This window comes from Chenopodium quinoa, unplaced genomic scaffold, assembly GCF_001683475.1.
Source record: "Chenopodium quinoa cultivar QQ74 unplaced genomic scaffold, ASM168347v1, whole genome shotgun sequence".
In the NCBI taxonomy this organism is placed as follows: domain Eukaryota; kingdom Viridiplantae; phylum Streptophyta; class Magnoliopsida; order Caryophyllales; family Amaranthaceae; genus Chenopodium; species Chenopodium quinoa.
Window position 1 is genome coordinate 11802192 of NW_018745024.1, and position 27440 is coordinate 11829631.

General features: G+C 34.8%; 5 protein-coding genes and 1 non-coding gene across 8 annotated transcripts; 4 read left to right on the forward strand and 2 right to left on the reverse strand.

Moving 5' to 3' along the window:
• Window positions 1–529: 529 nt before the first annotated feature.
• LOC110708735 (protein DEHYDRATION-INDUCED 19 homolog 6-like) lies at window positions 530–7750 on the reverse strand. The gene is made up of 5 exons (XM_021886946.1): window positions 7115–7750; window positions 6866–7008; window positions 2071–2148; window positions 1342–1598; window positions 530–858 (listed from the first exon to the last, which is right to left on the reverse strand). The coding sequence occupies exons 1-5, from the start codon at window positions 7188–7190 to the stop codon at window positions 750–752; spliced, it is 663 nt and encodes a 220-aa protein (XP_021742638.1). The 5' UTR covers window positions 7191–7750; the 3' UTR covers window positions 530–749.
• Window positions 7751–8998: 1248 nt separating this feature from the next.
• Window positions 8999–12293, forward strand: LOC110708733 (syntaxin-41-like). Of its 2 annotated transcripts, none has more exons than XM_021886944.1 (8): window positions 8999–9180; window positions 9747–10023; window positions 10121–10214; window positions 10367–10434; window positions 10868–10945; window positions 11514–11579; window positions 11665–11745; window positions 11872–12293. In XM_021886944.1, the coding sequence occupies exons 1-8, from the start codon at window positions 8999–9001 to the stop codon at window positions 11977–11979; spliced, it is 954 nt and encodes a 317-aa protein (XP_021742636.1). In that variant the 3' UTR covers window positions 11980–12293. The 2 variants fall into 2 exon arrangements, with proteins under 2 accessions (XP_021742636.1, XP_021742637.1); XM_021886945.1 differs by having other exon boundaries at window positions 10871–10945.
• A 388-nt stretch (window positions 12294–12681) lies between these two features.
• Window positions 12682–12755, forward strand: TRNAT-AGU. Its single transcript has one exon. It is a non-coding gene; the product is annotated as a tRNA-Thr (tRNA).
• A 50-nt stretch (window positions 12756–12805) lies between these two features.
• Window positions 12806–17221, reverse strand: LOC110708732 (exonuclease DPD1, chloroplastic/mitochondrial-like). 2 transcript variants are annotated; one of them, XM_021886943.1, is made up of 5 exons: window positions 16602–17221; window positions 15727–15829; window positions 14203–14847; window positions 13260–13465; window positions 12806–13184 (listed from the first exon to the last, which is right to left on the reverse strand). In XM_021886943.1, exons 3-5 carry the CDS (start codon window positions 14763–14765, stop codon window positions 12970–12972), a joined length of 984 nt encoding a protein of 327 aa, XP_021742635.1. In that variant the 5' UTR covers window positions 14766–14847; window positions 15727–15829; window positions 16602–17221; the 3' UTR covers window positions 12806–12969. The 2 variants fall into 2 exon arrangements, with proteins under 2 accessions (XP_021742635.1, XP_021742634.1); XM_021886942.1 differs by lacking the exon at window positions 15727–15829 and having other exon boundaries at window positions 16602–17220.
• Window positions 17222–19794: 2573 nt separating this feature from the next.
• Window positions 19795–21146, forward strand: LOC110709017 (GATA transcription factor 16-like). The gene is made up of 2 exons (XM_021887245.1): window positions 19795–20095; window positions 20189–21146. Exons 1-2 carry the CDS (start codon window positions 20015–20017, stop codon window positions 20531–20533), a joined length of 426 nt encoding a protein of 141 aa, XP_021742937.1. The 5' UTR covers window positions 19795–20014; the 3' UTR covers window positions 20534–21146.
• A 1597-nt stretch (window positions 21147–22743) lies between these two features.
• Window positions 22744–24173, forward strand: LOC110708736 (probable ribose-5-phosphate isomerase 2). The gene has a single exon (XM_021886947.1). It carries the CDS (start codon window positions 23165–23167, stop codon window positions 23969–23971), a length of 807 nt encoding a protein of 268 aa, XP_021742639.1. The 5' UTR covers window positions 22744–23164; the 3' UTR covers window positions 23972–24173.
• Window positions 24174–27440: the final 3267 nt, after the last annotated feature.

A 27440-nucleotide genomic window follows, 5' to 3' on the forward strand; every position in this document is an offset into this window, starting at 1 on the left:
TTTCAAAGCTATTGAAAAACCATACTCATTCGCCATCTAAAAATGAACCCATTGATGTTACTAAAGGAAAATGAGACTTAAGATTACTTATTGGTCTAAGATATAGAGTTTCTCTAATTGTGGTTAAGGCAGAGGAGAAAGATCAAACTTGAACCTTTGGGTATTACTTCAAGGAGTTTTATTCTAAATAAAGATGTTTTTCTTTGATTATTCCTCCCAACTCCGAAAATATATATAGCCTCTTCATTTATGTCTTTATATCCGGCATTCTTTGTTGAGTCCTCTCCCTCCGTTCTCTCTTGAGATTAGTTGGTACGCTATGCTCTTTTGGGCCTTCTTCAAACCAAACCTCGGATAACAGGCGGCCGGGGGGGGGGGGAGGGAGAGCGAGAGATTCCCCTCAATGTTGGAATTTGTGGAAAGTGAATTGGATTAGCGCAAAATAGAAGTGGGAGGGAAGGAATAGCTGGATGAATCCTCCCAACTATGCCCTAAAGATTCTAATTTTACACTCGGGGGAGAGGGAGGGTGGTAAGCAAACACAAACTTCTATATCTTCATTCCTCGTGCTAAGAGTAACGAAAATCGTGAGAATTTAACAAGGATTATATCTGTTTGAGCCTAGAGCTATATTCCACTCTCATCATAAATTACATTTATTCCTACAGGTTATTACACTCGCAGATACATTTGCATATTCACTACAAACTGGTTTACCAATGATCCTCTCAAATCCACAACCCGCAACTTCATAATTTGTCCTCGAACATGGCAGACATCAACAAACCATGGACAAATTCAGATCTCCTTGCCCTCTCCTCTTGATCTTTGATTGACAGGGGCTCTGATTTCACATGCCTGCCACCACTAAAAGATTAGATTCAACCAGCAAATTTATCCAAGTTATCAAGCATGTACTACTTAATATTTGATTCGTAGGGAATCCTGACTACTGATAAAAATACTGAAGCCTTATCATAGACAAACTGTAAAGGCGGCCAGGTCGAATAATACATATAACCTAGTTGGCAATAAAACTAAACATGCACTGTAAACACAGGCTCGCAATTCAAATGTTAGTTAGCCCAAAAATTATGGTAAAAAGGACATATTTACTAGATAGTCCTGTGCAGCAATATTCAACAATCACAAAACAACACAGCGATCAAATTTCAGAAAATTTGTCCTTTTTTTCTCAGGCAAGATATAGGCTACAGATGTTGGGGTAGATAAACAGTACAACACAATGGACTAACAGGTAACATCTTTTATTGAGTATGAAAGAGTATTGCCATTATGTAAAAGCTGATAAACAGGAAACAGACAAGATAATATACCAACCTTTCTCGTACACTCTCCTCTTTGCCTTTCTTTGTTGTGCTTGTATCAGATAATGATTGAGACTGAGACATCCCAATATCATCAGCCATAGGCAATATAAAAGATGATAACAAAGGATCAGGTGCAGCATTGGAAGATGACACTATACAGGAAGAACCCCCAAACAGGGACTGTAAGTTTCCTTCCTGCAATTCTTTTCTCAACAGTGAAAGTGTTGACTGCGATCCATTTTTGCGCGATTTCCTCTTGCGCTGTACGTGGGATATAGTCAAGGAACTCAAACAACATATCCTCTAAATGTACAAAAGGACCTCAACGCCTAAATCAACAATGACACAAATGCTTTCCAATGTTTCAAGGCTGAGAAATTATTTATCTTTCTGAAGAATTAAAGCATGTTTTGAATATATAATTTGAGATGAGACGAGGAAAAGAAAGGAGGGAGGGAGGACCTAAGAGACTATAACAAGATGAGTGAATTTGACATTATAAAAGAATTCAACATAAATTACAACTCCGCAGCATATATCTGAGTCTATCCTTTAAATTTCACTATAAGGAGACAAGGAGTATCCTGCATTTACATGGACCTCCCCATACCCTACCCTCAGGTAGATCTGTATTTGACTAGTTGGTTGTTATTGTAGTAGTAAAAGAAATCACAGAGGATTGCAACCAAAAAATGTAATCAAATAAGCAATAAAGTAATTACTAAATAGAAAAGGATATTTTAAAAATGTTCCCATGTTGCAACGTGATGTGTGCAACCATATCAACCCCTACCCTCATGGCACAAACTGGGCATACCTGAAGATCAAAACAGTCACAGTGTGAAAATACAGTATATCAAAAGGTCAGGAATCATAAAATTTTAAATCCAAGTTCTCAAAATACTAAACGAAAAGCAAACTTTTAACTAGTTTACCTAAAAGTTGGACTGTTCACTGAAGCATCCCAATGTTTCACTTTCTAAAATAAGGTACGCATACCATTATACCCTGAATAACAATGGCAATAAAGACATGTTCTCTTCCATCAGGAATAACAAAGAATGCACGCAAATTTGTTCAACACCCAGAATGTTACTTTCAATAAAAGACAACAAAGCATTTTCAATATCAGAACATATAAAAAATATACAATACTTAAGTTTAGAAAATTAAGCATTTATAGTCTGGAAATGCAATATCGGGGTTAAAATTAACCCCTAAACTTTGGTTCAGATGTAAAAATGTCCAAGTGAAAATCTTAATTGGGGAAGCAAAGTTGTCAAAAGCATTCACAGATCAAATATAGAATCATAAAAGATACAGATAATCTCATACGAGTGATTCTTTTCAATCACTGATACTTTACATGGTTAAGGGTAGCAAAGCCTCATTGAGAGAAAGGAAAATTGATTACTCATACAAAAACATCATTTGATCATTGGCATACACCACTTACACGTCTTTTCTTGTCCTCCACTAAGTCCTTTGCTTTTTAAGGGTGTGAGGAAGGGAGAGAAAGAGTGAGAAATAAAGGCATCGTCTATGCACAAGCAAGTACCTAGAAATCATAAGCTCCACCACACTATTTCAAGGCAGATAGAGGAATGGGATCAAACAGGAAGACCATGTCTACTAAAATTCGCTGCCACAATTCAAAACTAAGGTTGAAGAAGGCCACCTTTGCCCAATTAAATAAAAGCTTCACTTAACAACGACAGAGCCCCGTGAATTGCAATTCTAATAAGAATATATTATTCTACCATAGGGTTTCTAATGAAAATTGGAACCAGCCAGCTCAGACTACTTTCATTCAAAATATTTTCTTGTTGAAATAAGGAATGATATCTAAGTTCATTTCATTGTGTTTCGGTTATGAATTGAAAGAAAGCGAAATCTGTGCCATAAAGTCTCCCCCTCATATTAGCTTCTCTCTGCCCAGACACTTCCATCACCATCATCTCACCACATTGCCATTGTACCTCTCCATTTGACATTTTTCTCTCTTACTTCTTTCATTCACCGTAACTTCTAGTCTTCAAGCAAAAACTTCACCATTTACATGTGTTGGCTAAACTCAAGTCTTTGGGAATTCCGAATCTAAAACTTAAAGGGCCTAGTCCAACCATGGAGTCATATTTGGTGAAACCTATGATGCCTTGACCCAGACACCAGCATCGGACTCAAGTATGGAGCCAAGGATCAGATACAGGAAATTCTATATTCAAGGAAGCGAGAAATAAAATTTGTTTTTACTTACATAATTTTTAATATTATCTATAAGATTTTAAAAAATTAAAAATATAAATTCAGAGTTAATAGCATTAATTTTTTTTTGGAACACTTGTTCGTTGACCATTCATTTACCCCTTCATCGTGCTTTATTGAACACAAGCCATCTTCTCTCTTCGCAACATGCAAGAGCATGGCAGTTGGCCAATACTTAGTGGGTTTTGCATCACTCTAACGACCAACACGTCCAAATTTCTCTTTTCTTTAATTGGTGCCCTGATTCACAGATCTGGATTTTGAAACCCTATCTAACATTATCAGAATTACCTTTTGATTTGGTGCTAGTCAATTATCTCCCTAGCAACTTGCAAGTCCAACCTATGTCCCACATCCAGTGTCCACAACCTTATCCCATGTCTGCAACCTGGTCAGTTCGACATGGGAACTGCTAGGGTAAGAGTCCAAAACTCCAAACATCACACAGAAACCTTTGCTTTCGGAATAAAGACTAATGTAATAATACTCAAACTTGCACTTTCCCTCTCTTGAAAATCTTGGGGTTGGCAATGATTGGTATGGGGGATTGTCCAGACAATTTGTCAAAGAGCATCTTATGTTGCTTGGTTGTGAAGGAGTTAAGGGGGTAATTAAAGGATAATGGGATAATAGCAAGTAGTGGAGGAGGGTCAAAATGTAGAGGAACGTTGGGTCATGTCTCCACGTCATGGATGAGTTTGAGGGTATGTATTAAGGGGGGAGTGGGGATTCAGATTCAAATAGAAGCACAGGAGTTTTTAAAATACAAAGAATTAAAAGGATAAAGCGAAATCTGGACCAAAAACTACCAGGGGTAGGAAAAGGAAATTAGCGATGACTACCTTTTCCTTTTTTGAAACCTGTCTTGTATACAGATCCTGTTTTCCCCCATTCTTCTCTACTTTTCATGTCAATCTAACAACAAAACTTCTTCCATGACTTCCAAGTGCAGCTACTGCCTCACTGTCCATTGGATCCAGGGCAAATATCCTCTACAAATATAATTTAGGGCCATATATTGAACAAGAAACAGACAAGCAGCAGTTTTCAACTTATCCCATACTAAAACATAAAATAACGGATGCAATTAGCTGGCACTAGATCCAAATGAAAAGCCACCACGAGCTCATAATAAATCATGTCTTCTCATACTATTTTTAGCTCCAATAAACGTACTTCCCAAAACATTCACCTACTTAACACCTTCCCGCCGCCATATTTTCTAGGGTAAGAAGATATACATTACAAGAGGAACATGACATCAACCCTTCCTACTATGATACATGGATCAAGACAGATTCTATGCACAGAGATGGTCATCAGTATTTTGAGTCACTCACTACAATTACAGCATCAGTATTTTATACCACATACTAAATAATTGATTGAAAAAGAGGAGTGCATTTGCATGTGACAAGAAGATACTATAATTTACTGCTTAAAACTCAAGGAAGCTCTTATTGTGTGGTGATAAGATTGCACCTGTTCTATGAGAAACAGTATCCGCCAATTAGAGTTGATTTCATACAAAAAAATGGTAGTGGATATTACAAAAGATGAAATAAGAAATTATAATAAAAGGTCATTAATGACCCACAATCGAAGGCAAGAAGGGAAAGGCATCTGACATAAAAGATGAGACACCCCGATGCTTGTGGCAAGAAAAGAAATAAACCTAAGGGACCACAGGAGATTGGGCATATCCAGAATTCAGCATGTTTTCAACCCTGAAAAGAATTCTACGGGATTAAATGATTTTTACAATTCGTCAAGACGGTGCCCTCTTTAATGTTAGATCCTTGTTTACATAAGATACGGGTCTCTCCCATTTTCCTTTCCATTCATGAGTGGTATTACAATATCTAGCAATTACTTCTATGCATTGCCTACTCTTCCCAACCCCCCATGTTTAGTGTCACTATATTTGCTCACCTCCCCCAAGATCCTTTATTATATCGTTTTTTAATCTAATGATACCTTTTCTGGAAAAAAGTTTATTACGTGAATCTCTTAGAAATGACCTCATTAAAGTCTCAAGCATGGGTAAGACTAAGTAATACAATTTCTCAATCCTCAACACTTGCCAACGGCATATTACTCTCTAAATGCCCTTCCAGATAGAGGTAAGAATGTGTAATATTTTCCCAGCTGATCCTCAATAAGACACTCAGCTTTATTTGTCTTAGTTTTATAATCATCAAAATGATTCCAGAGCAAGAACAAAGCATTAAAACAGTTTGCTAACTTATAACCACAGACACCCCAATTAGCCCCTTCATGAGCTTGACTGCTTGAGCATAATTGTCTCAAACATTCTCAACTCTTCTTCACTTTAACTCTAGTACTCTACTACAACATAAGCTCGTCACTCCTATATTGGTCTAGAGCTCATATTCTACAACATTTTCCAGCCGCCGCATTCAAAACTCCAGTGCTAATTATGAAAGTGTCTACTGACACCTTCTCTCCTCTTGACCCCTTGCCCCAAAAATATAGCAAAGTAATTCTTCAACATACACTATGGAAAAAGATCCGATGTTTGAGGAAGAAAAGGGTTACGCTTATGCAGCAGCCACATCATGTCTCTGATATGTAAACAAGCCACACTGTTATTCTAAGTTCTTGACAACTAAGTGCAAGCAACATTGACACAACTCCATCATTCCATCAATGTTATTCAAACTCTAACATAGCCATTCCTTACTTCAAACTAAAGAGACCTACGTGTTGCCAATGTGGTACTTAGTCCGAACACCAAGATACGTGTAGCTTGCATACATCATCCTGGCTATCAAACCTAATACAAACTACCTCTTTTTATTACCCTTTCCCATAATAATTTACGGTTTGCGTCAAACTTCATATCTTGATCATTTGAATGAATAAAGAAATTTCACTGACTATTTTTTTTTTAAGAAAAAGGAATCATCACACAGTTCCTAAAATCCTCTTCATTGACATCTTGATTCCCAAAACATGAGATCATCATCCAAGAGTCTATAATACAAATAAACAATATGGATGCAAACACCGCCCCAAAAAAACAAAAGAATCATCTTTCCTCTTCTATACACTCAATTAAGCTCATCAAACATTAAAAAAAAAAAAATACAATACAATACATTAACACGACAGCTTAAACCAGTATGACTACAATTTAAAGTTCGAGTTTCAACAAATTGATAAAATTTTAAAGCTTTTTCAACATTAAAGTTTCCAACTTTCACAATATATATCAATAATGAAGACAAAAGAAGAAAAGTAAATACCCCATTTTTTGCTTCAATAGGATGCTCGTCATCAATGTGGCAGCACAGTCCAACAATGTCAAAATACTCCGCACAAAATGGGCATGGAAACTCCTCCCTTATATCATCATCTCCTTCAATATCCTCAAATCCCATATAAACATCTGTAATTTCCCAAAAATAAAACCCAAAACATCAATTAAAAAGACCCAAAAATTGAAAAAAAAAATTAATTAAAAAGGGTTTTTCTATTTTTTGTTGGTGTTTTACCTGATCGAGTTTGGAAAGCAGATTGATAACGCTTAGAAACAGAAGACAAACGAGCAGCCCAAGAATCACCATCCATAATTAAAATCGGGAAATAAAAACTATTGATCGATTAATTAGGGTTTCGATTCGAGCTACTCCAGAAAGTTAAGCTCAAGTAGATGTAAATTGATAAAAAATGAAGATGAAAATTGGGGATTTTTCGAGCAAATGAAGAAGAATGAGAGTGTATGAGCTCAGAATTGTTGAGAGAAGAGGAGAGAGAAAATGCGGATGAGTGAGAAAGGAAGGTTGAGAGATGAGATGAAAATATCAGCTTGCTCTCTGCTCACTTCATTTTGCCAGTTCTTCTTCGTCTTTTATTTATTTTTTATTTTTATTTTTTTCTTTTTTTCTTTTTGGTATTTTTTTGGGAATTTTGGGTGTTTTTTTTCCTTAAAATAAAATTTTGATCATTGTAAGTTGTAAGATTTGCAAATTGCAAACTCAATTTTTGTTCTTTTGTTGTTGGATACAGCTTCTTGAATCATGACGGCTCATCTTTGTCCAATTGGCAAAACCATGCTTTTCTTTTTTGGAATAATTTAGGTTTGGTACTTTGGTGTAATGTTTGTTTAATTAGTACGAGTACGCATTTTAATATATGTCTCTTATATTATAAGAGAATAGAGTTATTATTCACTTATTGGAAAAAAGCTTTTTGATGCGGACAAACATCATCTACGGTAAGATAATTACTAGAATTTTCTAACATGAGAAATTAAACACGCATAAAATATAAAAATAAAATAAGATGATGAGACTCATAAGTGACACACTTAAACAATTTGATCGATATCACTATTGTTTGAATTTAAAGGATCATACAACCGATGTGAGATAATTAAACAATTTGATCGATATCACTATTTTATGATGATAATACTAGTATTTTTTAACATAAGAAATTAAACACGCGTAAAATATTAAAATAAAAATAAAATAAGACAATAAGGCTCATTAGGGACACACTTAAACAATCTGATCTATATCGCTATTGTTTGAATTTAAGGGATCATACAATTGATGTGAGATTTTTAAATTCTAATGACTCTATTACTTTATACGGGAATACAATACCAAGTAATCTTTCGTGGTTAATTACCTTATAATTCTGAGGCAGAGGATCGCTCCTATTTTGTATCCGTGAGGTCTAAGAATCAATGCTCATGGAACTCATTTAGCTCAGTAGCTCACTATGGCTCCGTTCTTTATTTAGCTCACTAAATTTGAATATGCATTATGGTTCAATAAATTTAATCCCACAACTTTATTTCCAAGTCTAATAAGTTCCAGTTAATTTTTTACCCAAGCTTAGGGCCTGTTCACATTTACTTGATTTCAATTCAGTTCAGTTCAGTTCAGCTCTTAATTTCCCTCTCTCATAAAATATTCATTTCAGCTTAATTCAGTTAAGTTCAATTCAATTCAGCTTCAATCACTTCAGTTCATTGAATGTGAACAGGCCCTTAGTCCAATCCAATGCAGTTTCATTAGGCTGTAAATTTTTAAACGTGGAACTAAAAAAAGTCGTTGATATTGCCATTACCGAACTTTCTATCTCCCCGCCATTGGAGCACAGATTGCACCAATTCAACCTCTGATCACCCATTCACCATTCTTCTCCCTCACATTGCCGCCAATTTTCCGATCATAATTCACCATTTTCTCTCTCCTCTAAATCACTCTCAACACATCTCCAAATTCTCCTTTTCATCTTCTCTCCTAAAAAAAACAGAGAAATTTAATGTAAAATGTGCCGAAATTAGGGATTTTCAAAACTAAAGTTCGTCAAATTCTTCTTCAATTCAACAATTATACTGCTAAATTTGATGATATGAGATTTCAATGACGTCGAGAAACCGGACGATTTTGTTTAGGAAGCACAGAGATGCGCTGAAGAGCGTACGAACGCCGATCGAAGGAACGACGTCGCATCAACATAGTATTGATTTGGCTGCTACCTCTTTGCTTCATCGTGGTGCTCGATCATATACGCCTATTAGTTCTGAGGATCCTGGAACTTCTAGGTTTGTTAATTTCTCAATGTTCATTATTTTTGGTCATTTTTTGCTGTTTAATTTGGTATACATTGTTGTTTAATTGGATATAAATGTAATCGTAATTAGCATTAGTTCGTAAGGAATACGATTTTGAATTAGAGCTGGCAAAAGTTGACTCAACCCGAACATAACCCGAAAATAACTAGTATGTGATTGAAGAAGATGCAGGTAACAGGGGAATGTACTGTTGTACTAGAAGAAAGTTGATTGGACGTATGGAACTACATACCATAAATCGGCTATACCGATATTTTACCTCTTAGAGACCATATATGCCTAGGAAGTTATTTATAATTAGACAACTGAAACAATGGTGAGGTTCTAATCATATAGTTGAAGTGTTATAATTTGTTAACATGCTCTATTGCTCACCTTCTTTTAAATGCTCTTTTTTCGGCATCAATGTGTATGTAATTATGTATTTCTTAGCAATTAAATGATCTTTTCTTGAAGTTAAATTTTGGAAAATTGTGATGTTGTCATTATATAATTGTAGTGTTGTCCTCTTAAGGAATTTAAGTTTCTTGATGCAGGAAAGGTGCAGTAGAAGTTGGTCTGCCATCAGCTTGGGTAGATGTATCCGAAGATGTGGCATCAAATGTGCAGTGTGCACGTTCAAAAATGGCTGAGTTGACAAAGGCTCATGCAAAAGCATTGATGCCTTCATTTGGAGATGGTAAAGAAGATCAGCGCCGAATTGAGAGCCTTACTAATGAGATAACGAATTTGATAAGGAAATCTGAAAAGAGTTTGCATAGACTTTCTGCTGGTGGACCTACAAAGGACTCGAATGTCAGGAAAAATGTGCAGGTATAAATCTAACTTATCAGGGGTTGAATTGAGTAAATAATGTTGGTCTTATGCTGCAGTTGTCCTTTGAAGTTAAGTTTGGATGTTTTTACTGCAGCGTTCATTTGCAACTGATCTTCAAAGCTTATCAATGGAGCTTCGGAAAAAGCAATCTGCATATTTAAAGCGCCTTCAAAAGCAAAAAGAGGTTAGTATCAGAACCTGATGTCTGCATAGCTGTTGTTTGCTGGACTGCTGGTTATGCAGTTATTATATGACTGTATATCTTAGTGTTACGATTGCTATCTTTATCCTATCAACCTTGAAACATTGAAGGTTGCTACTTTCTTGGTTTAGGGTTCAGATGGAGACTTGGAAATAAATATGAATGGGAGCAGATCTCAAGTCGAAGATGCTGACTTGGATGACCAGGTACTGCAACCAGGTTAACTGATTTGTTTCAAGATTTCTGAGATGTTTATCCTAGACTAGAAATTAAGAGTTACTGTCAAGAACAATGAAATCATACTTTTGAGACAAAACAACATTATTTGTTTGCTGAATTGATCTTTAGTTTAGTGGCTTTGCAACTTTTCTTCGTTCTCAAACCTTTTTCACTTTTGTTCAGCGTGAATCAGAAACTGAGTAAATTTGAAATTATCATAGGGAAAGTTAGCAGCTCGAGGATTAGGAGTTGTTGTCAAGTCCCATAAAGTGTCACAAATCCTTTCAGCAATTTCTTGTGTATATTACATTAGTACCTATTGCTGATGGGCCTTTATCATTGTGGATCTTATGTTTACCTTTATAAATCGTGTTAAGTGCCAATTTTTTATGGTTCTATATTTTTATGTTCCATATATAGGAGATAAATGAGCACCAGCTAGCAAGGATAAGGAAAAGTGAAGCCTTCACTGTAGAGAGGGAGCGAGAAATCCAACAGGTGAGTAATGCAGCTATAGCTAATAGCTTGATTGTATAACAAGCTTAATTGCATATGTATTTGACTTTTGATTCTAAACTAGGATACTTTCATGTGTTGTAGAAAATATCTTTTTCCCGAGTTGCTAAATCTTTTTGAACTCTGTATGATCCTTGTTTAGTCTGTCTCCTTTTTTCTAGTTCTTTTTTCATTCATTCTTGTCAAGTAATTAATGCAAATTTTTTTTTATTACAAATGTGTTTTGGTGATCAATGTCTACCATCGCTGCTACTGTAGACATCAGCCAGTTAGCTGTTGGCTTTACAGCCTTTACTATTATATGAAATTAATTAAATTGATTAATCTATCAGACTATCATCCAATATTCTAATGTGTAATTTACTGAGTAGTAAGTTTTAATGCAACAGCTATTTTAGTGGAGGGGGGAAACATTAAGTTAAAAAGAATAATACAGAGATAGAGAAAGTAAAATATTATTACTGATTCCAAAATACATACATTCACATTCACATCCACATAAACATAAACATCTCTGATCCACGTCTTGTTTCTTTCATGTTGTCTATAGGTTGCAGAATCAGTGAATGAGCTTGCTCAAATCATGAAGGATCTCTCAGTGTTGGTGATAGATCAGGTTAGCAGTTAAGCAACTTTCATGATATGTCAGCTGAGCATACCCATGAATGATATAGATAATAATCCATCATGCTTGCGTGCAGGGTACAATTGTTGATAGGGTAGATTACAACATTCAGAATGTAGCAGCAACAGTTCAGGAGGGCCTAAAACAGCTTCAGAAGGTCATCTTTCTTGTATATATGGTCTAAAATAACCGTTCAGCTAATTTCTTTTGTGGCGTCATCTTATGTGATTGATGCTTTTTTTTTTTTCATTTTCTTCTTTCTGTTGTGGCGCTGAACTTGCAGGCAGATAGAAATCAGAAGCATGGGGGAATAGTGAAATGTGCAACCATTCTCATTATAATGTGCTTTGTCATGCTCGTTCTCCTAGTATTGAAGGAAATTATTTTTTAAAAAGTGAAGGTATTGGTTTTCACATATTATCAAATTTGTTTCATCTGCTATTAGCCAGAGAGAAAAAGCTTCAGGTTCTTGGCTGGTTCACCTAAACATGCCGTGTACTCAATTTTATGCCTATTCTGTTTTGAGAGCTTCTAATAGGGATTACATGAATCAAAACCACGAACAAGTGTGTATACATACAAATGTACTAAGACAACAATTACAACTTTACAAGACTACAACATTAGACAAAGGCAGCTATAGTTTTATTTCATTATTGGAAGAACTACTCTGAAGTGAAACATTGGTTTTTGTAGATCTATCTTCTTCAGATGATTCTTTAAAGATTCAGACATTGTTTATCTGTAAACATTATTAAGCAATGAAGCCGATATGTTCATTATGGTTCACATTACTCATTTTATTTAGGCTTCACATTGAACAGCATACAAGTAACTCACGAGAGAGCTAGATATAAACATGCAATGATCAAATGCCTATAGGCTATAATATTCTAGCAGCTAAACCATTTATGTAATTGGTGCAATATTTCCCCTTAATTATTATCAAGTCATACTAACTTTAAGTTTTTGTAATTGACCTTGATCTGAAATAGCAAAGTGTAGTGATTTTGTTGTTTACAAAATAGTGTAGGTAGCAAATTGCTAACTTGTTTAAATAAAAATAAAAAAAACTGCATAAATTGTACTGCAAGCTCTTGTAGCTCAGTTGGTTAGAGCACCCGTTTAGTAAGCGGGAGGTCTTGAGTTCAACTCTCAACAAGAGCAGTCTTCAAAGGTGTCACATATATATTTTTTAAAAAAAAAGAGAGAGAGAGTAGACAAATGTAATGATCTGAAAGATCTAAAACTTTGCTTCATTTCTATAACTGTCCAAATGATCGTAATACAATGAGTGATTTGCTTATGATTAGAAGAATTACATATAAATCAACAACAATGATGATACAGTAATGACAAAGGAAGAAAAGAACTAGCTTGATTATTTCTTTTTCTTCTTTGTACTGCTACTAGTTAATTCATCAACCGTAAAAGCTCTCTGCACTAGCCCGGCGATTGGAAGCTCCAGAACAAAGGTTAACTTCTGAAGTACTAGTGATAAAGAATGCACATCTGACATGGCTCTGTGAGCTTCACCTACTTGTGAGATTCCAAAATGCTCTTGAAGTGCTTTCAACGTCTTCGACCCAGTTTTTCCTGGAGACAAAGAAAAACTTAAGATGACAATATCTCAGCCAAAAGAGAAGGGGAGGATAATGAAAGAGACAACACCTGCAGATTTCATTGCTTCTTTACTTAAAGGAAGAGTATCCACAAAATACCAGTTCGAAGGGATTTCAAAACCACATCGTCTAAATTCAGCAACTAGGAATGGCACATCAAAATTTCGGGCATTATGTGCGACAAGCACCACATATCCCCCTGGCTTCTGACGGCTCTGGACATACTTGAGCAATATTGGAATAAGCTCCTCCATCCTACATTAGAGACCAATAACATTGAAAATAAGCATTACCAAACTTATAGTCTGTTTAAATGAGGAAATTTCAGGGGTAGGGGACGGGATGGAGCGTGAGGGATCTATACTTCCTTATTTACATGTGGAATGGAGGTGGTTTCTTTTTTCTTCCCCTTTCAATAAACTAAAATCTTTCACTACTGGACAGATCGAAAGAAAAATTCAAGCACCCTTCCCTCCCCCTAATCTCCCTTTTCTCCATCCCCCTCCCCTTTCCTCCATAGCTGCGCAAACCAAACACACTATAAAGATTGAAAAGACTACAAATAATTAAATAAAGTGTCAATGTCAATACTGAAGACAGATCTACCAGGTGTTGATCCTTGACTTCCCACATCATTATCATGGTACCATACCCGTTTAGGGGTTTAATGGATCTGTTTGGAGAGTAGTTTAACCAAAAAATTAAAAGAATAAAGCATGTGTGCACATGCATCTGTTTTCAACCATTAGATGCAAGAGTAATGCATAGTCGATTGTCTTATATATCTAAGTAGGTCACTATAATGACAAACTTCAGCTGCGGGGCAGATGAAGAATTAACCAAACAATCTCACCTTTCCTCAAAGATAGCATGATGTTATAGAACATTAACTAGTTCATATACCCAGACCAACATCTTTTGTAAAGTTGTACACTACAATAATAAAATAACTAGTTATAATTAAATTTGTAAAAAAATTCTGGTTGAGATACCTTGGAACACCAGGTTTACTGACCATCTGGGTTGAAATACCATGGATAAATTCATTTCCGACATCACGCCCAGGATTAATTAGAGTGTGGAACGTGCTGTTTTCACCACCGTGAAGGTCCTGAAGCGCAATCTCAATGATTCTTTCTACAGTTCTACTAAACCCGGTTGTCTCAAGATCAAAGACAATAAAAGTCGCAAGGCTGGACAACTCTTTATTCTCAGCTATTAGTTGTCGGACATCTGCACTGCTACCATCAGTTATGTTTATTGGGAAATCTGTGCTTGTTGTCGCAATTAAATTATCTGACAAGTCATGCCTGATATTAACTGCACTGCTCAAGGAGTTTTTGCTAGTTTCTTCATCTGCAGTGATTAAGGGTCTTCGACTCCAACTTCCACTATTTCTTTCATGCCCACCAACACTAGAACTTAACAGCCTAAAATTAGATTTTTTACATGTTGGACTTATGGGGACAAAACCAGCCCACCACGTATTAACCAAAGAGTAAACTCTGCATCTGGGTACTCGCAAGATTGAGTAGCACATAGGGGCTGTTCTCATCTGAACTTACAGCGTTCGTTCAATGAAAAAACAAAGCAAAGCAAGGGATTTTGTATTTGCATCAGAAGTGGATAGCTCAGACCTGATGACAGCAGTTTCAGAGAATGTGAAATGTGAGTTTTGTTTTATGACCGTAAAAAGAATTCAACTAGCATAAACAATTGTTCATCATCATAGGTTAGCAAAACAAATTTTAGCTCCAGCTGAGCTGGAAGTTTCCTTCCACAAACTTAGCATAGATTTAAAACTATATGTTTATATGAACAAAGCTGAAAAGAGACCAAGCTCCTTTCCTACTTTGGTGGTTATATGGCTCTATAATCAGTAAAATCTTAAAGATACAGAGTTATAGACAAAACATATAGACTAAGAAACAGCTAGAAGTTTCATGTCATAGGTCAATCATTAAAACAGCAATAACGTGATAAAGCCTATCAGTGCTTTGTAGTAGAGTGATTTCAAACAAACATAACAAGATTGAAAACAGTAGAGTAAACAAAGTCAGAACTCAGAAAACCCTGATGTGAGATTTTAATCCATGAATAACATTCAGCAGCTTCCAGTCCATGAAAAATTTTCAGCTTCCGTTGTCCCTATCCCATAGATACATGCATACAGTTACTACCATTTATCATCTAAGCCAATTAAATACTCTTTCAGCTCATTTGTAAAAGAAAGCACTGGCAATTGGCAATTCTCCAGTGGATGTATAATTGTATATGGAATATCATCGACACTATTATGTCAGTTAGCAACAAAAGGAAGATAGGATGAATGTAAAAAGTCTGTGCACCATAAATATGTTATCATCACCAAATAATACTCCTGTGTGAAATGTGACGATTTGTTCAATTGTACAGCAAATCAAATCTCAATCAAGACAAATCAGCAGAAAGCTAAAATAAGGCTCGAGTTGCGAGATTTAATGGACATTCAGAATTCAGATAATGGTAATAGTTACCATGCAATGGCATGGCAGCTTCAAATTAAGAAAACATCAATCTTCAATCCCAGCAAGAATTCATAGTATAACCGCCGTAAAACTCGGATAATGCCTCAACCTTCTGGTGAAAATTAATTACAGGAAGCTCAGCCTCTTTAAAAACATAACATGCTTCTTCTAGCAACAACCTCATCATGAAATGCATATACTCCAACACAATGCAGAACCATGTTAGACTGTTTCATAATTAGATCTATAATTAATTAAACCTATAGTTAACAAAAGGACCAAAATGATTGTGAATCGCAATTAACACAATCCAGACACCCAAACACATGAGAAATCTCTCTTCAACACCATTAGACAAAAACAAGGCCTAATTTGAAGTGCATCAAAATTAATACTTGCAACAAAGTCAAAATCCAATCTTCATTATTAAAACTCGATAATCTATTACAGCCCATGAATCATTAATACATTTAATAGAAAATTACTCCGAATGAAATATTATCCAATGTTCCCTACTAATTAACCAGCTCACTTGCAAAACTAATTGGAAAAAGAAGCATATCACAAATGTTCAAAAATAAACCTAATGGGTTGGCTAGTTTCACAATACCCAGAAATTAAAAAATCAAAGGAAAGAAAATGGCAAAGAAGAAAAGCTCAAACAAGCAAAAATTCAAACACCCAGAAAAATTAATGACCTGGGAATTAAACAAAATACAGCCAATCTGGGTCAAAGTTAATCAAATCAAAGCATCAATTAACAAAGTTATATACTTGAATAGCATTCATGTAATATGATCAAACTATGTTGGTAGAAATAAAATGGAATGAACTGAACTAAACAATGAACAACCCATTTGAGGAGAGAGAAAGAGAAGACATACCATGAAATGAAAGCGATTACAAATGAGAAACTGCATTTGATGAAGTGTCAAAGGAAGTAGTTTTGATTTGGTTAATTTGGGAAGTTAGAAATTTTTATAGGAAAGAAAGGGCAGTTAAACGGGGCAAGAAAAGAAGCAAAAGAAAACCCAGAACGCATGTGAGAGGAGAGAGAAAGAGGAATAGAGACGCAAGCAGTGGATGATTGCTGCTTAACCCACCCCTTCAAATCGGATCACGAACTCGCTCCGTTTTTCTCGGGGTTTTTTTTTTTAACCAGTATGTTTCATTTCCTAATCAGCTAATCTAAAAAACTTTAATCTTTTTTATTTTTATTTTTATTTTTTTTGAGGGGAATTTTTTTACATAGTTCATCACAATTTACTTACTTCATTTGACAATGTTAGATTTTTAGGGGGGACATAGGGCTACAGTAGTCTAAAGATGTATTCTCTTCCCTTTTTTTTTTTAATTATACTAATTACTCCGTATGAATCATGAGTAAACATCATATGAGATTAGAACGGATCGGGTTTAATTAAATTAAATGAGTATAAAACAAATCTGCCCTGCATAATCTTGTAAATTTAGCCCTCTTATTGGCATGTAGTATTTTTGAATATGGTAAGGAATCCCTACCCTCAAAGTATCTCTTAATGAGAATTAAACCCACAACTTTAAGATTAGAAGGTGCAATCTTTTCCGCTATATCAAGCTTAGCTTAGTGATTTCATAGTCGAACATGATTGTATTGATTTCATTCCTTTAAAGTTTTCATCTAGTTTTGAGTCTTTTAACCAGTTTTTTCATAGAGAGGAATTTAATTAAAATTTATGGGTAATGATATATGTAGCCCTTAGGGCTATGTATAAGCATTAAATATACTTCTCAAGATGGAATTAAGTTGAGAATTCATGAAAAAATCACGCGTAGATTGGTGTAATTTCCTCAACCTTTCTTTTTTTCAGCTTAGCCCATGTTTATCATTTTCCAAAATTTATTCAATGAGAGTAGTGTAAGTAAAAGCCGAAGACTTCCAATTTTATTATATTAATGATGGAGGTGGTGTTTTTTTCCAAAAAAAAATAAAAAATAAAATCTCTTACTTGTAGTTGTATATGTTAATTTGGCCCGAGTTTACGGGTCAGACACTTGAAAATTAGAGAGCAGGGTATTGAGAGAAATTCTTACCTTTAAAGTGAACAAGGATTACTATTGTGTCGTAGTAGTAGTATTTTACAAAATTATCTTGTGGATTGAAGCACAGGAGTAGTATTTTACAAGTCAAGTCAATAGACTACTTTTTTTTTGAAGGGAAGTCAATAGACTACTTGATAGCAAAGCAATAATCAATAGCGGGTATATTCCAATATTCCACTCATTTCATTTTTTTTTTTTTTTTTTGTCCTTTTAATATGGAAGCATGAATTATTAATGCACTTTTCCTGCTCTAAATTGGATCAACAACCCTGATTATTGCATGAAAGGAACGAAGATAGGATTAGTTTTGGGATTTACGCATCGTATGAGTTTCAATCAAATTTAATAATTTAAAACTTCTATTAAAATCCATCAAAATCTACTCAATAAATTGAGCATAAAATATCCTTGTTATGAGCTTAATTGTGAGAATTGAACTTGATTAAAATCATTCAAGGTGATTGTGATTCGAATATATAAAAATATTAAGATAATTTGAAGTAGAACTCTACAAATTAAAAAACAAAGTGTTGCTATACTGTGGATCTTGTAATAAAGAATGAACCGACGTAATCCACAAGATTAGCTAATCAGTACAAGTCGCTGAATCACACTTTATTTTAATTGTTTAAACACAATATTCAATTAAACAAATCAAATAATTTGATTTAAATTTTTGTTTAATACTGGAATTTTATATTCTCCACATGATTACGCGAATCTCTATAAAATGTTTCTTTGTTTTCTTCTGAAAACTATAAAATCTTAACAGCCCATCAATAGTTTTTTTATAAACAAAGTTTGGCCCAATGGGCCGTTGGACATTGGACCAACTTGGAAGCAGATTCTTAACAAATCCTACCATGGGAATATTGGAGTGGAACCTAATATGGCTAATATGTAGTACGTGCTACGTAGTATATGAACTCAACATTTCACACTAGAACACTAAGGTATGATATCCTCAATTAATTTTCACTTGCCTTAAGAAAATCAAGTTTTGAAAAAACAAGTTCAAGACATATACCTTTGAATAAGTTATAATCCATTCATATGAACCCAATGACAATACTTCACAACTAAAATCAATACATTATTAGTTATTGTTTGGTTGACATGAAACTTAAATTTGCGTGTAAATTTTTATTTTATGAGAATAATTTCTTCTCCAAAATTCCTATGAATTTACTTAACTTGCTTGGTAACAACAAGGGAACTTAAAATTCACATGAAATTTGATTGATCGAAAGAGTTTGGTGTAAAGTAATTTATTACCATATTTTGTTGAATGTCTAAATTTTCGTAAATTTCTATTGCAATTCTATATGTACTTTTTTTTTTCTTTTTTTTTTGTCAATCAAATAACTACTACAGTACTGCCTAGTCGATTACCCCATAATTCTTAGTACTTTGTACTGTCCTATTTTTGTTGTCAATTAAACAAACACATATTAATTCACAAAGTATTTAAATCCTAAAATATAAATAATGGCTATAACTTTTCATTATTAAAATAAGAGCTTAAATGAGTTTAAATGGGCTTATAAACTAACACGAACGAGTAAACAAGTCGAGTAGTAAGTAAGCTTGAATTTTGTTTGAGCTTGTTATATTAATGATCGAGTTTGTTCATGAGTTATGCATCGGCTCATTAACATATCTAGCAACCATAAAGTTTTTTGTTTTCTTGACTAGTTTTAGGCATCACGAATTCAAGATATTCACAATGATCCAACCCTTGCCCAACTTTAAGATTATGACCATCTAATTTACACTAGTGTAGTAACAAACCCATCATGCAAAACAACCTAAAACACATAAAACTACCCAAACCAACAATCCCAAAAGATTGCCACGTAAGTTCCCGCCTTCACTTTCCCTCCACCCTCATTTTGGCGGGTGTCCAAATTCTTCTGATTTCTGTTTTGTTAGTTTCTCCCCAAAATATATTTCCCCCAAAAATTAATTTTAAAAATCCTGAATTTTCTAGTACTTTGCGCCTTCACCGAGCCTCTTATTATGTCGGTTTTATTATCTGCCTCTTTTATTTATCAATCTTTTATTATTTTGCCACCCCAGAAAAACAGAGGGTGATTAAATTTTCTGGGTTTATTAATTCCTCTGTTTTTCTTCATAAAAAACCCAACTCATTTATTTGATTTTAGCCTCTGATTCAAATACTTATTTATAAAATTAAAGAATTAAAGGTGAAAAAATGAATGAAGCGAGGAAATTTTGTGCAGATTGCAAGACCACAAAAACCCCATTATGGAGAACCGGTCCTTATGGTCCTAGGGTATAAATTTATTGCATGATTTCTTTATTTTATTTATTTATTTATTCTGCTTTTGATTAATATTCTGATTGAATTTCTGGGTTTTTGTTGCAGTCACTTTGTAATGCTTGTGGGATAAGATTCAGGAAGAGGAAGATGGCAGAAGATGATCAACAACAACAACAAAAACCCAGTTCAGAAATGAGGGGAGAAAATGATGATCAAGTTAATAATGATCAGTTTTTGAAGATGAATAATCATAGAGATATGGGTAATATGATTTTAGCTCAAAGATCATCATCGTCGTTATCATCTTCGTCGTCGACTTCGTCTTCACAGTTAAAGAAACAGAGGAGTAGCAGTGAAGATAGTATTAACAGTAGTAAGAGAAATTTGGGTGAAGTTGAGCAAGCTGCTGTATTGCTCATGTCTTTATCTTGTGGATCTGTTTTTGCTTAATGGGGATCATAATTTTTTGGAGGGTTGATCGATTAAGCTACCTCGGTCCGAATTAAGTTGTCGTATGGTAGTTCAAATTACACTATTAACGTGATTATTGTATTCAAACGAAGTAAAGGATTAGTTGATTAGTAGTAGATCTTTTTACTAATCTAGTTAATGATTGTTGTGGTTTAGTGGATGTTTTGTTTGATTTAGGAGAATGTCATAGAAAAGTGTAGAGAAGTTTTTAGGTAAAATGAAAGTGACAAAAGAGGTGCTAAAAATTTGTGGCTTTTACATGTTCGATTTGTAACCTTTTTTTGTCACGTATATTAGTAGATTTGTACATATATATAATCTGGATGATTATTGATAATTTTTGTTTGATCTCTATTATGTAATCAACAGTTTAGACTCTATTAAAAAAATAAAAAAAAAAAATTCAACACTTTAGACTAATTTGTTTTTGATAATTGCTGGCCATCAAGCCTATCAAGATTAAGTTATGTTCCAATTTGCACCTGTTTCTGGTGAAAATAATGGGACCTTCAAATAGGTCCTTTCGACTGAACTCGGTTCAAGTGGTGACTGGGTCGAGGATTTCCTGCACAACAAAAACACGTAAATTGGCCTCGAGGGTTGTGCCGAGGAAGGCCTCCCTAATGTCGAAGTCAGGAAAATGTTTAGAGAGAGAAAGCTATGCAAGAGTATTAGTTGTTTGAGGCTTGAAGTGAATGAATGTAGAGAGAGAGGATTGATGGTTATATACCTTAGCATAATGGGCGAAATGGGCCTTGAATCAAGTGGGCTTTCACGTTGACTGGCCTTTGACCTGACTCGGCATAGATTAGAAAATTGAACCTATGACCTTCAGCTTCATAATTGAATCATTTATGGACTGACTCAATTGAAGTAAATTGGACCCAAACAACACCTATTCTACAAGTACTATTTTGTTTTGTGTTTTATGTGTTAGAACAGTCATATGGTTAATTATGAGATGTAGGAATAAGAACAATTCATTCAAAGATATTATGTACATTGTACATCTTATAACCATTAACAATACTCGTTGGCCTATATATAATGGCGATAACTAGATAATGGTAGCAGAAGAGCTAAGATCAATAATAAATTGAAGTGCTTAGGGCCACACGAAATTGTTTGGGTGTCAAGAACTCAAGATGGCCATTTAATTGCGGGCCTCTTGTCAAAACAGCCCACAAGGATATTAAGCCATATCTGGATATATTATGGCCACCTCAAATAATGCCAAATCCATATTAATCATGTGTTTGTGAATGCCAAATCCAAGGGACAATATTGTTTTGCCTACAAATAGCTAGAACATTTACGAGTAAGGCTGTAAGGGTCTATTATGTTCGGCTTAATTTCAGTTTAGCTTCAATCTGTTCAATTTATTTTTTTAATTTCCTTCTCTCATAAATAATTCATTTCAGTTTAGCTTAGCCCCAATCAATTAAGTTGTTTTCAGTATATCGGAAACACAACCTAAGTATAGACTCATACTTAATTACCTGGTATAGTTCATACCAAAATTCATTTTAGTTTATATTTATACTGTCATTATTGATAAATATATTGATGTTATTGACTTTATATTGTTATCTTTTATTTTAAACCATCATTATTACCACGAGATTTCTATTGGAGGAAGAGAGAAAGAATAAAGAGAGTATTTTTATTTATTACACTGATATTATTGATTTTATACTGTTTTCGTTCTTTGGTATAGTCCATAATTAGGGCATGTTCTGATTTACTGAGCTGAACTGATTGGAGCTGAAATGAACTGAATATTTTATGGGAGAAGAAATTAGAAAGTGAATTAAACTGATTGGAGAAGAAATTAGAAAGTGAATTAAACTGATTGAAACCAATCAAAATTGAACTGAAAATAAGTTGAAGAGAACATGCCTTATTAGTGATCCATCACGCCTCCATAATTACATCGAGCTTAAGGACATGATAGGACAGTTAAAAAGAGACGTTCCCAATAAGGCAATAAGAGAGAATATGTCATCACAAACATAAATAAATAAACGAAAAAAAAAAGAGATTTTTCGCAATAAACAATTCATTCAACAAGAATCCTAGACCGTGCCGAGTTGCCGCCGCATACCCGCATCAACACGTACACGTCTTTACTTTCCTTTTTTTCCAAATCAAAGATAGAAAATACTCCACCTTCAATGGCTTAAAAATCATGATTTTTACAAATTAAACGTTACAAAATCACAAAAAATAAGAAAATATACTACACCAAAAACAACTTGGACAACTTTTTTTTAGTCAAAGAGTCCTACAACACACTTTTAGGTTCCGAATAATATTAATAATAAACCCTAATTCCCCCCCCCCCCCCCCTTTTCTTACTTCTTCTTCCTCCACCACTCAAATTCATCTCTTATCTTCCTCCTTTTGACTCCTTCTATAAATTCCCAAACACCCTCTTATCTTTTCTTGCTCATTTCATATTTCCCTCTTTCTTCTCTTTTCTGTGTATTTTATTACAATATCTTTATCCCGGTTTTGTTCATCACAAATTAATATCCAATTTGATTAAAAACATAATCAAATTTGATTCTTTGAATTTGCATTCACATTGTAATTCAATCTATATTTATAATGGCAATCCCCTGCACACATTTCATATCCTCAGAAAAAGCAGCAATGGAAAACGGGTTTTTATTAGGTTCACCCAATTCAATCTCATCACCCCGGGTATTAACCCAGGATGAATTGAAGAAAATCGCAGCTTACAAAGCAGTTGAGTATGTCGAATCGGGTATGGTAATCGGGCTAGGAACCGGGTCAACAGCAAAACATGCAGTTAGCAGAATTGGTGAATTGCTTCAACAAGGTAAACTTACTGGAATCATTGGAATACCCACTTCAAAGATGACCCATGAACAAGCTGTTTCATGTGGTATTCCTTTATCAGATCTAGACTCATACCCAGTCATCGATCTCGCAATTGATGGTGCTGATGAAGTTGACCCATTCATGAATTTGGTTAAGGGTAGAGGTGGGTCCCTTTTAAGGGAGAAGATGATTGAGAGTGCTTGCAAGAAGTTCATCTGTATTGTGGATGAAACTAAGATGGTTAAGCATTTGGGTGGAAGTGGGTTAGCTATGCCTGTTGAAGTTGTGCCCTTTTGTTGGAAATTCTCAGCTCAAAGGTTGAGAAATTTGTTTCAGGATTCTGGGTGTGTTGCAAAACTTAGGGTTTACCCTGAGAGTGGTGAGCCTTTTGTAACTGATAATGAAAATTATATTATTGATTTGTATTTTCAGAAGGATATTGGAGATCTTGATGTTGCAAGTGACACGATTTTGAGGTTGCCTGGTGTTGTTGAGCATGGTATGTTTCTTAACATGGCAACTACTGTTATTGTGGCTAGTGAGCTTGGGATTACCATCAAGAATAAGTAGAATTTTAGTGTTGTTATATTTACTTTGATTTAGGTGAAATTTTGATTTTAAGTAGGATGATAGTATGAAGATTAGTCCTTTTTGTTATATGTTATATGAAAGCTTTTTTGAGTTTTCTTAGCATTAACTAATTTGATGGTATCACATTGTATTTTTGTTGGTATCGAAATTGATCAATGATTAGTTGCTATCAGTTCTCACATATTGAGCATTTGGTAATTATAATTAGATGTTATCTGATGATGGATCTATTGCTTGTACGGAGTATATTATTTTAAATAAGTGGATTACAGAGGCCGTGTAAGTTGTGGCTATGTTATCTATCGTTCAATGATTTTATGACGGATGAGTTGAATTTTAATTGGTGACAAATTGCTCAAAGATTTCGCCCTATCTCTCTAGATAGGGATGTCAAGTGTCAACTCCTTCGCTTCTTCCTCGTATATCAGTAGAGCTTACTTCAACACAAGCAAATCTAATTATGCTGATTAATATGATTCCCTGTCTGGCAGTCTTTGCTTTGACAACCTCTTGGCAACTTTCAGTTGACTTGTGTCTTTTCAAGTTGTACCTTTGCAAGTTGCCTGTTGGGTTTGGAATTTTGGAATTACAGCTCACTGTAGGCATCTTTTTGCCCCATGAGCAAAATCAAATCTTCTTGATTCTTTAAGCTGCTACTAGCTTGGCATATATTCATTTTGATTGGTCGCTGCGTTTCGTTCTGTTCCAATGGTGGAAATTACTTTTGTCCAGGGAAGATTCATATTCTGTGTAATTGTTGCTCTGGCTTTTGAATGGAAAAGCTAGAAGATGCTCTGTGTCAGCTCCTCTGTTATATATTCTTCTGAAGCAAGCTAAATGTGGCTGTGCTAAATTTATTCCCTATAATCGAAGTTCAATTCTCCAATATAACTCTGTTGCCCTGTTAGAGTGCTGGCAAAATTGTGTCTGATTTATACTCTGTTGCCCTGTTGGAGTGTTGGCACAATTGTGTGTCTGATTTATATTTCATCTGGTACTGCTGGCGGTATTTACTGCATGCCTAGATAAAAAATGTAGACACTACATTGTGGCTTGCTCTAAAATTATGTTGAGGATTTGTATGATGAGAGGATGAGACTATGAAGTCCCTTGGTTAATTTGCTATGCTTGGTATTCATATTTGGATGAGATGTTACTTTTTTTGCTTATGCATACGGGAAACCTTGAAAAATATAATTGTTGCTTGTTAGCTGAGGCAATTTTCATTGCCGGTAGTAATTGCTCTTTGTTATTTTGATTTTGCGGATAATCTATTGGTCCAACCACTCTTACATACTTGTATAGTTGTATCTTTGTATATATGAGATATTTATCACAATGTCTGCATCAAAGGAGGCAAGACTATCAGATCTTGTCATCAAAATCATTTGATTTTATGATTATATACTACGTAACCTACCACCGTATTAAAAAAGAAAACTGGAGTTGTGATTTCAATTTGATTAAGAAATAATATCAAACACTTAATTTAAACAGAGACGCCTCTTGCATTAAGAGCATTGAGGCGCCACCAAGGCAATTGCTAAAGAACTTGTGCCTGATGTCCTCAGCCCTTTGACTGCCTACTGCTCTGAAACATTAGCCTTGAAGTGTATCCTCCCCAAAGCTCTTGATGCCAAGTATGACAGCGTAATAGCAGATACATAATTTGTATAATGGTGAACATACGAGCATGCTATTTGAAATTTCCCAATCCAAAGTACTGCAGACTTCCCAGTTTGGCTCATTTTAACTTCAGTAAAGGTTTACTAGAGATACAAGGTACAACTTTAAACTTTTCCACCATACAGCACAAAGTTACATCTTGTCATCTTGATGTGGTGTTTGTTATTGTGAATACATTACTCTGCACCTTTTTGGAATTGGATCTATGTCTTAAACTATTGATGTCATTCCCTTGAATTTAAGTTCACTCATAACTGAATAACTGTAAGTGCCCTGTATAAACTATTTCAGATGAGTTCTGTTTTTTCCTGGCACTTGTACTTTGCCATGTAATGTTCCTAACTTTATGTTGCTTTTTGTAAATGAATATTAGCTTTCACTTGTTCTAGTTTTACTTTGCTCATATATCTGCTTCCATTTCCTTGATGCTTCTGCTTGGTATTATTCTTTGTCATGTTTTTGTTTCAAGGTGTCTTAGTGTAGGTGTGAAGATTTTATTAGGTCTTTAGTCAAATTTATTTTGTACAATTGTAATTGTGAATTGAATTTGGAAGTACTTCGAAATGCTCATAGCCTTGTAAATTTGTTATACTTCGTATTAATATGATATCCATCTGCTAAATCTCATTGTTTATATGCGTCTACTGCTAAGTATGGAAGATAATTCTGCACTGTATGCAAATCAAGCATTTCCTCTTCATGTGTCAATATTGATCCTGTACCTCTTAAGGGACCTTTAAATTGACTGCTTTTCCCCCTCCTCTTTACCTTTGGTAGCCGGAGGGGTGTTAAGGCCCCCCTTCAAGGTACGTAGTTTATAAATTCCAACTTATAGGATTTGTTCGGCATATTTGAATATGCACCATGTTTAACATTCCAAAAATCCAGTTAGTGGACATGATTGTTGATTGTACTTCCTGTGTTTGTGTACCTCAAGTTTGTATGCATGAACATCATATAACTGTAATGAGCCAGCTGAATGGAGGCTAAACATGTCATGGCGATCCATGTTATTTTGAACTATTAACAATCTATATATATCGAATTGTTCGAAACATTTCTTCTTATTAAAATGCTTGCAGTAATTGATCAAATTGTCATGCTATCAAATGTACCAAACATCGTTCCTGTCATGAGACTTAGAGAAGGCTCAAGTGACATCACAAAGTAGCGGACTTGTCTGTTCCTCTCTACATATGCAATGCAACAAAAGTTGAAAGGTTAGCAGCTATGACATGGTAGCATTATTGGGCAAATTTGTGTTGATGCTGATCTCGAAGCATGTACTCAGGCTTCCGTGCGCAGAATACAAGTTTTGCTAGGTAGACCTTGGAAGCTTGCACAATGGATGCAGCAAAGGTATAGTACTTGGAAATTGTTGATTTTCTATATGGTTCTTGACCCTTCTTTCCTTCCTTTTTCCTGTAAACACAATGTAAAGTCTCTTTTCGATCTCTTTTTAAGGGCACCCCGTGAGAAAGACGATACTAGTATGTAATTTGATCCTTGACCTTTTGCTTTAGTCTTGTTTATGGCTCATACCCAAGTCCGCCCTAACAGAGGCTATTGATCTCGCGGAGGAATTATATATGTACCTGGAAATTTACACTTTCAAGCAAGTGGTTTGAATTTTGCAATGGAAAATATATTGTTAGCATTTAGCAATTGGTAAGACTTGTTTTTGAAAAGTTAAACTCTGTTGTAATTACTAGCAAACCTTTTAAAAATCTTCAAACATTTGTGCTTGTGAGTTTTTGTAGGA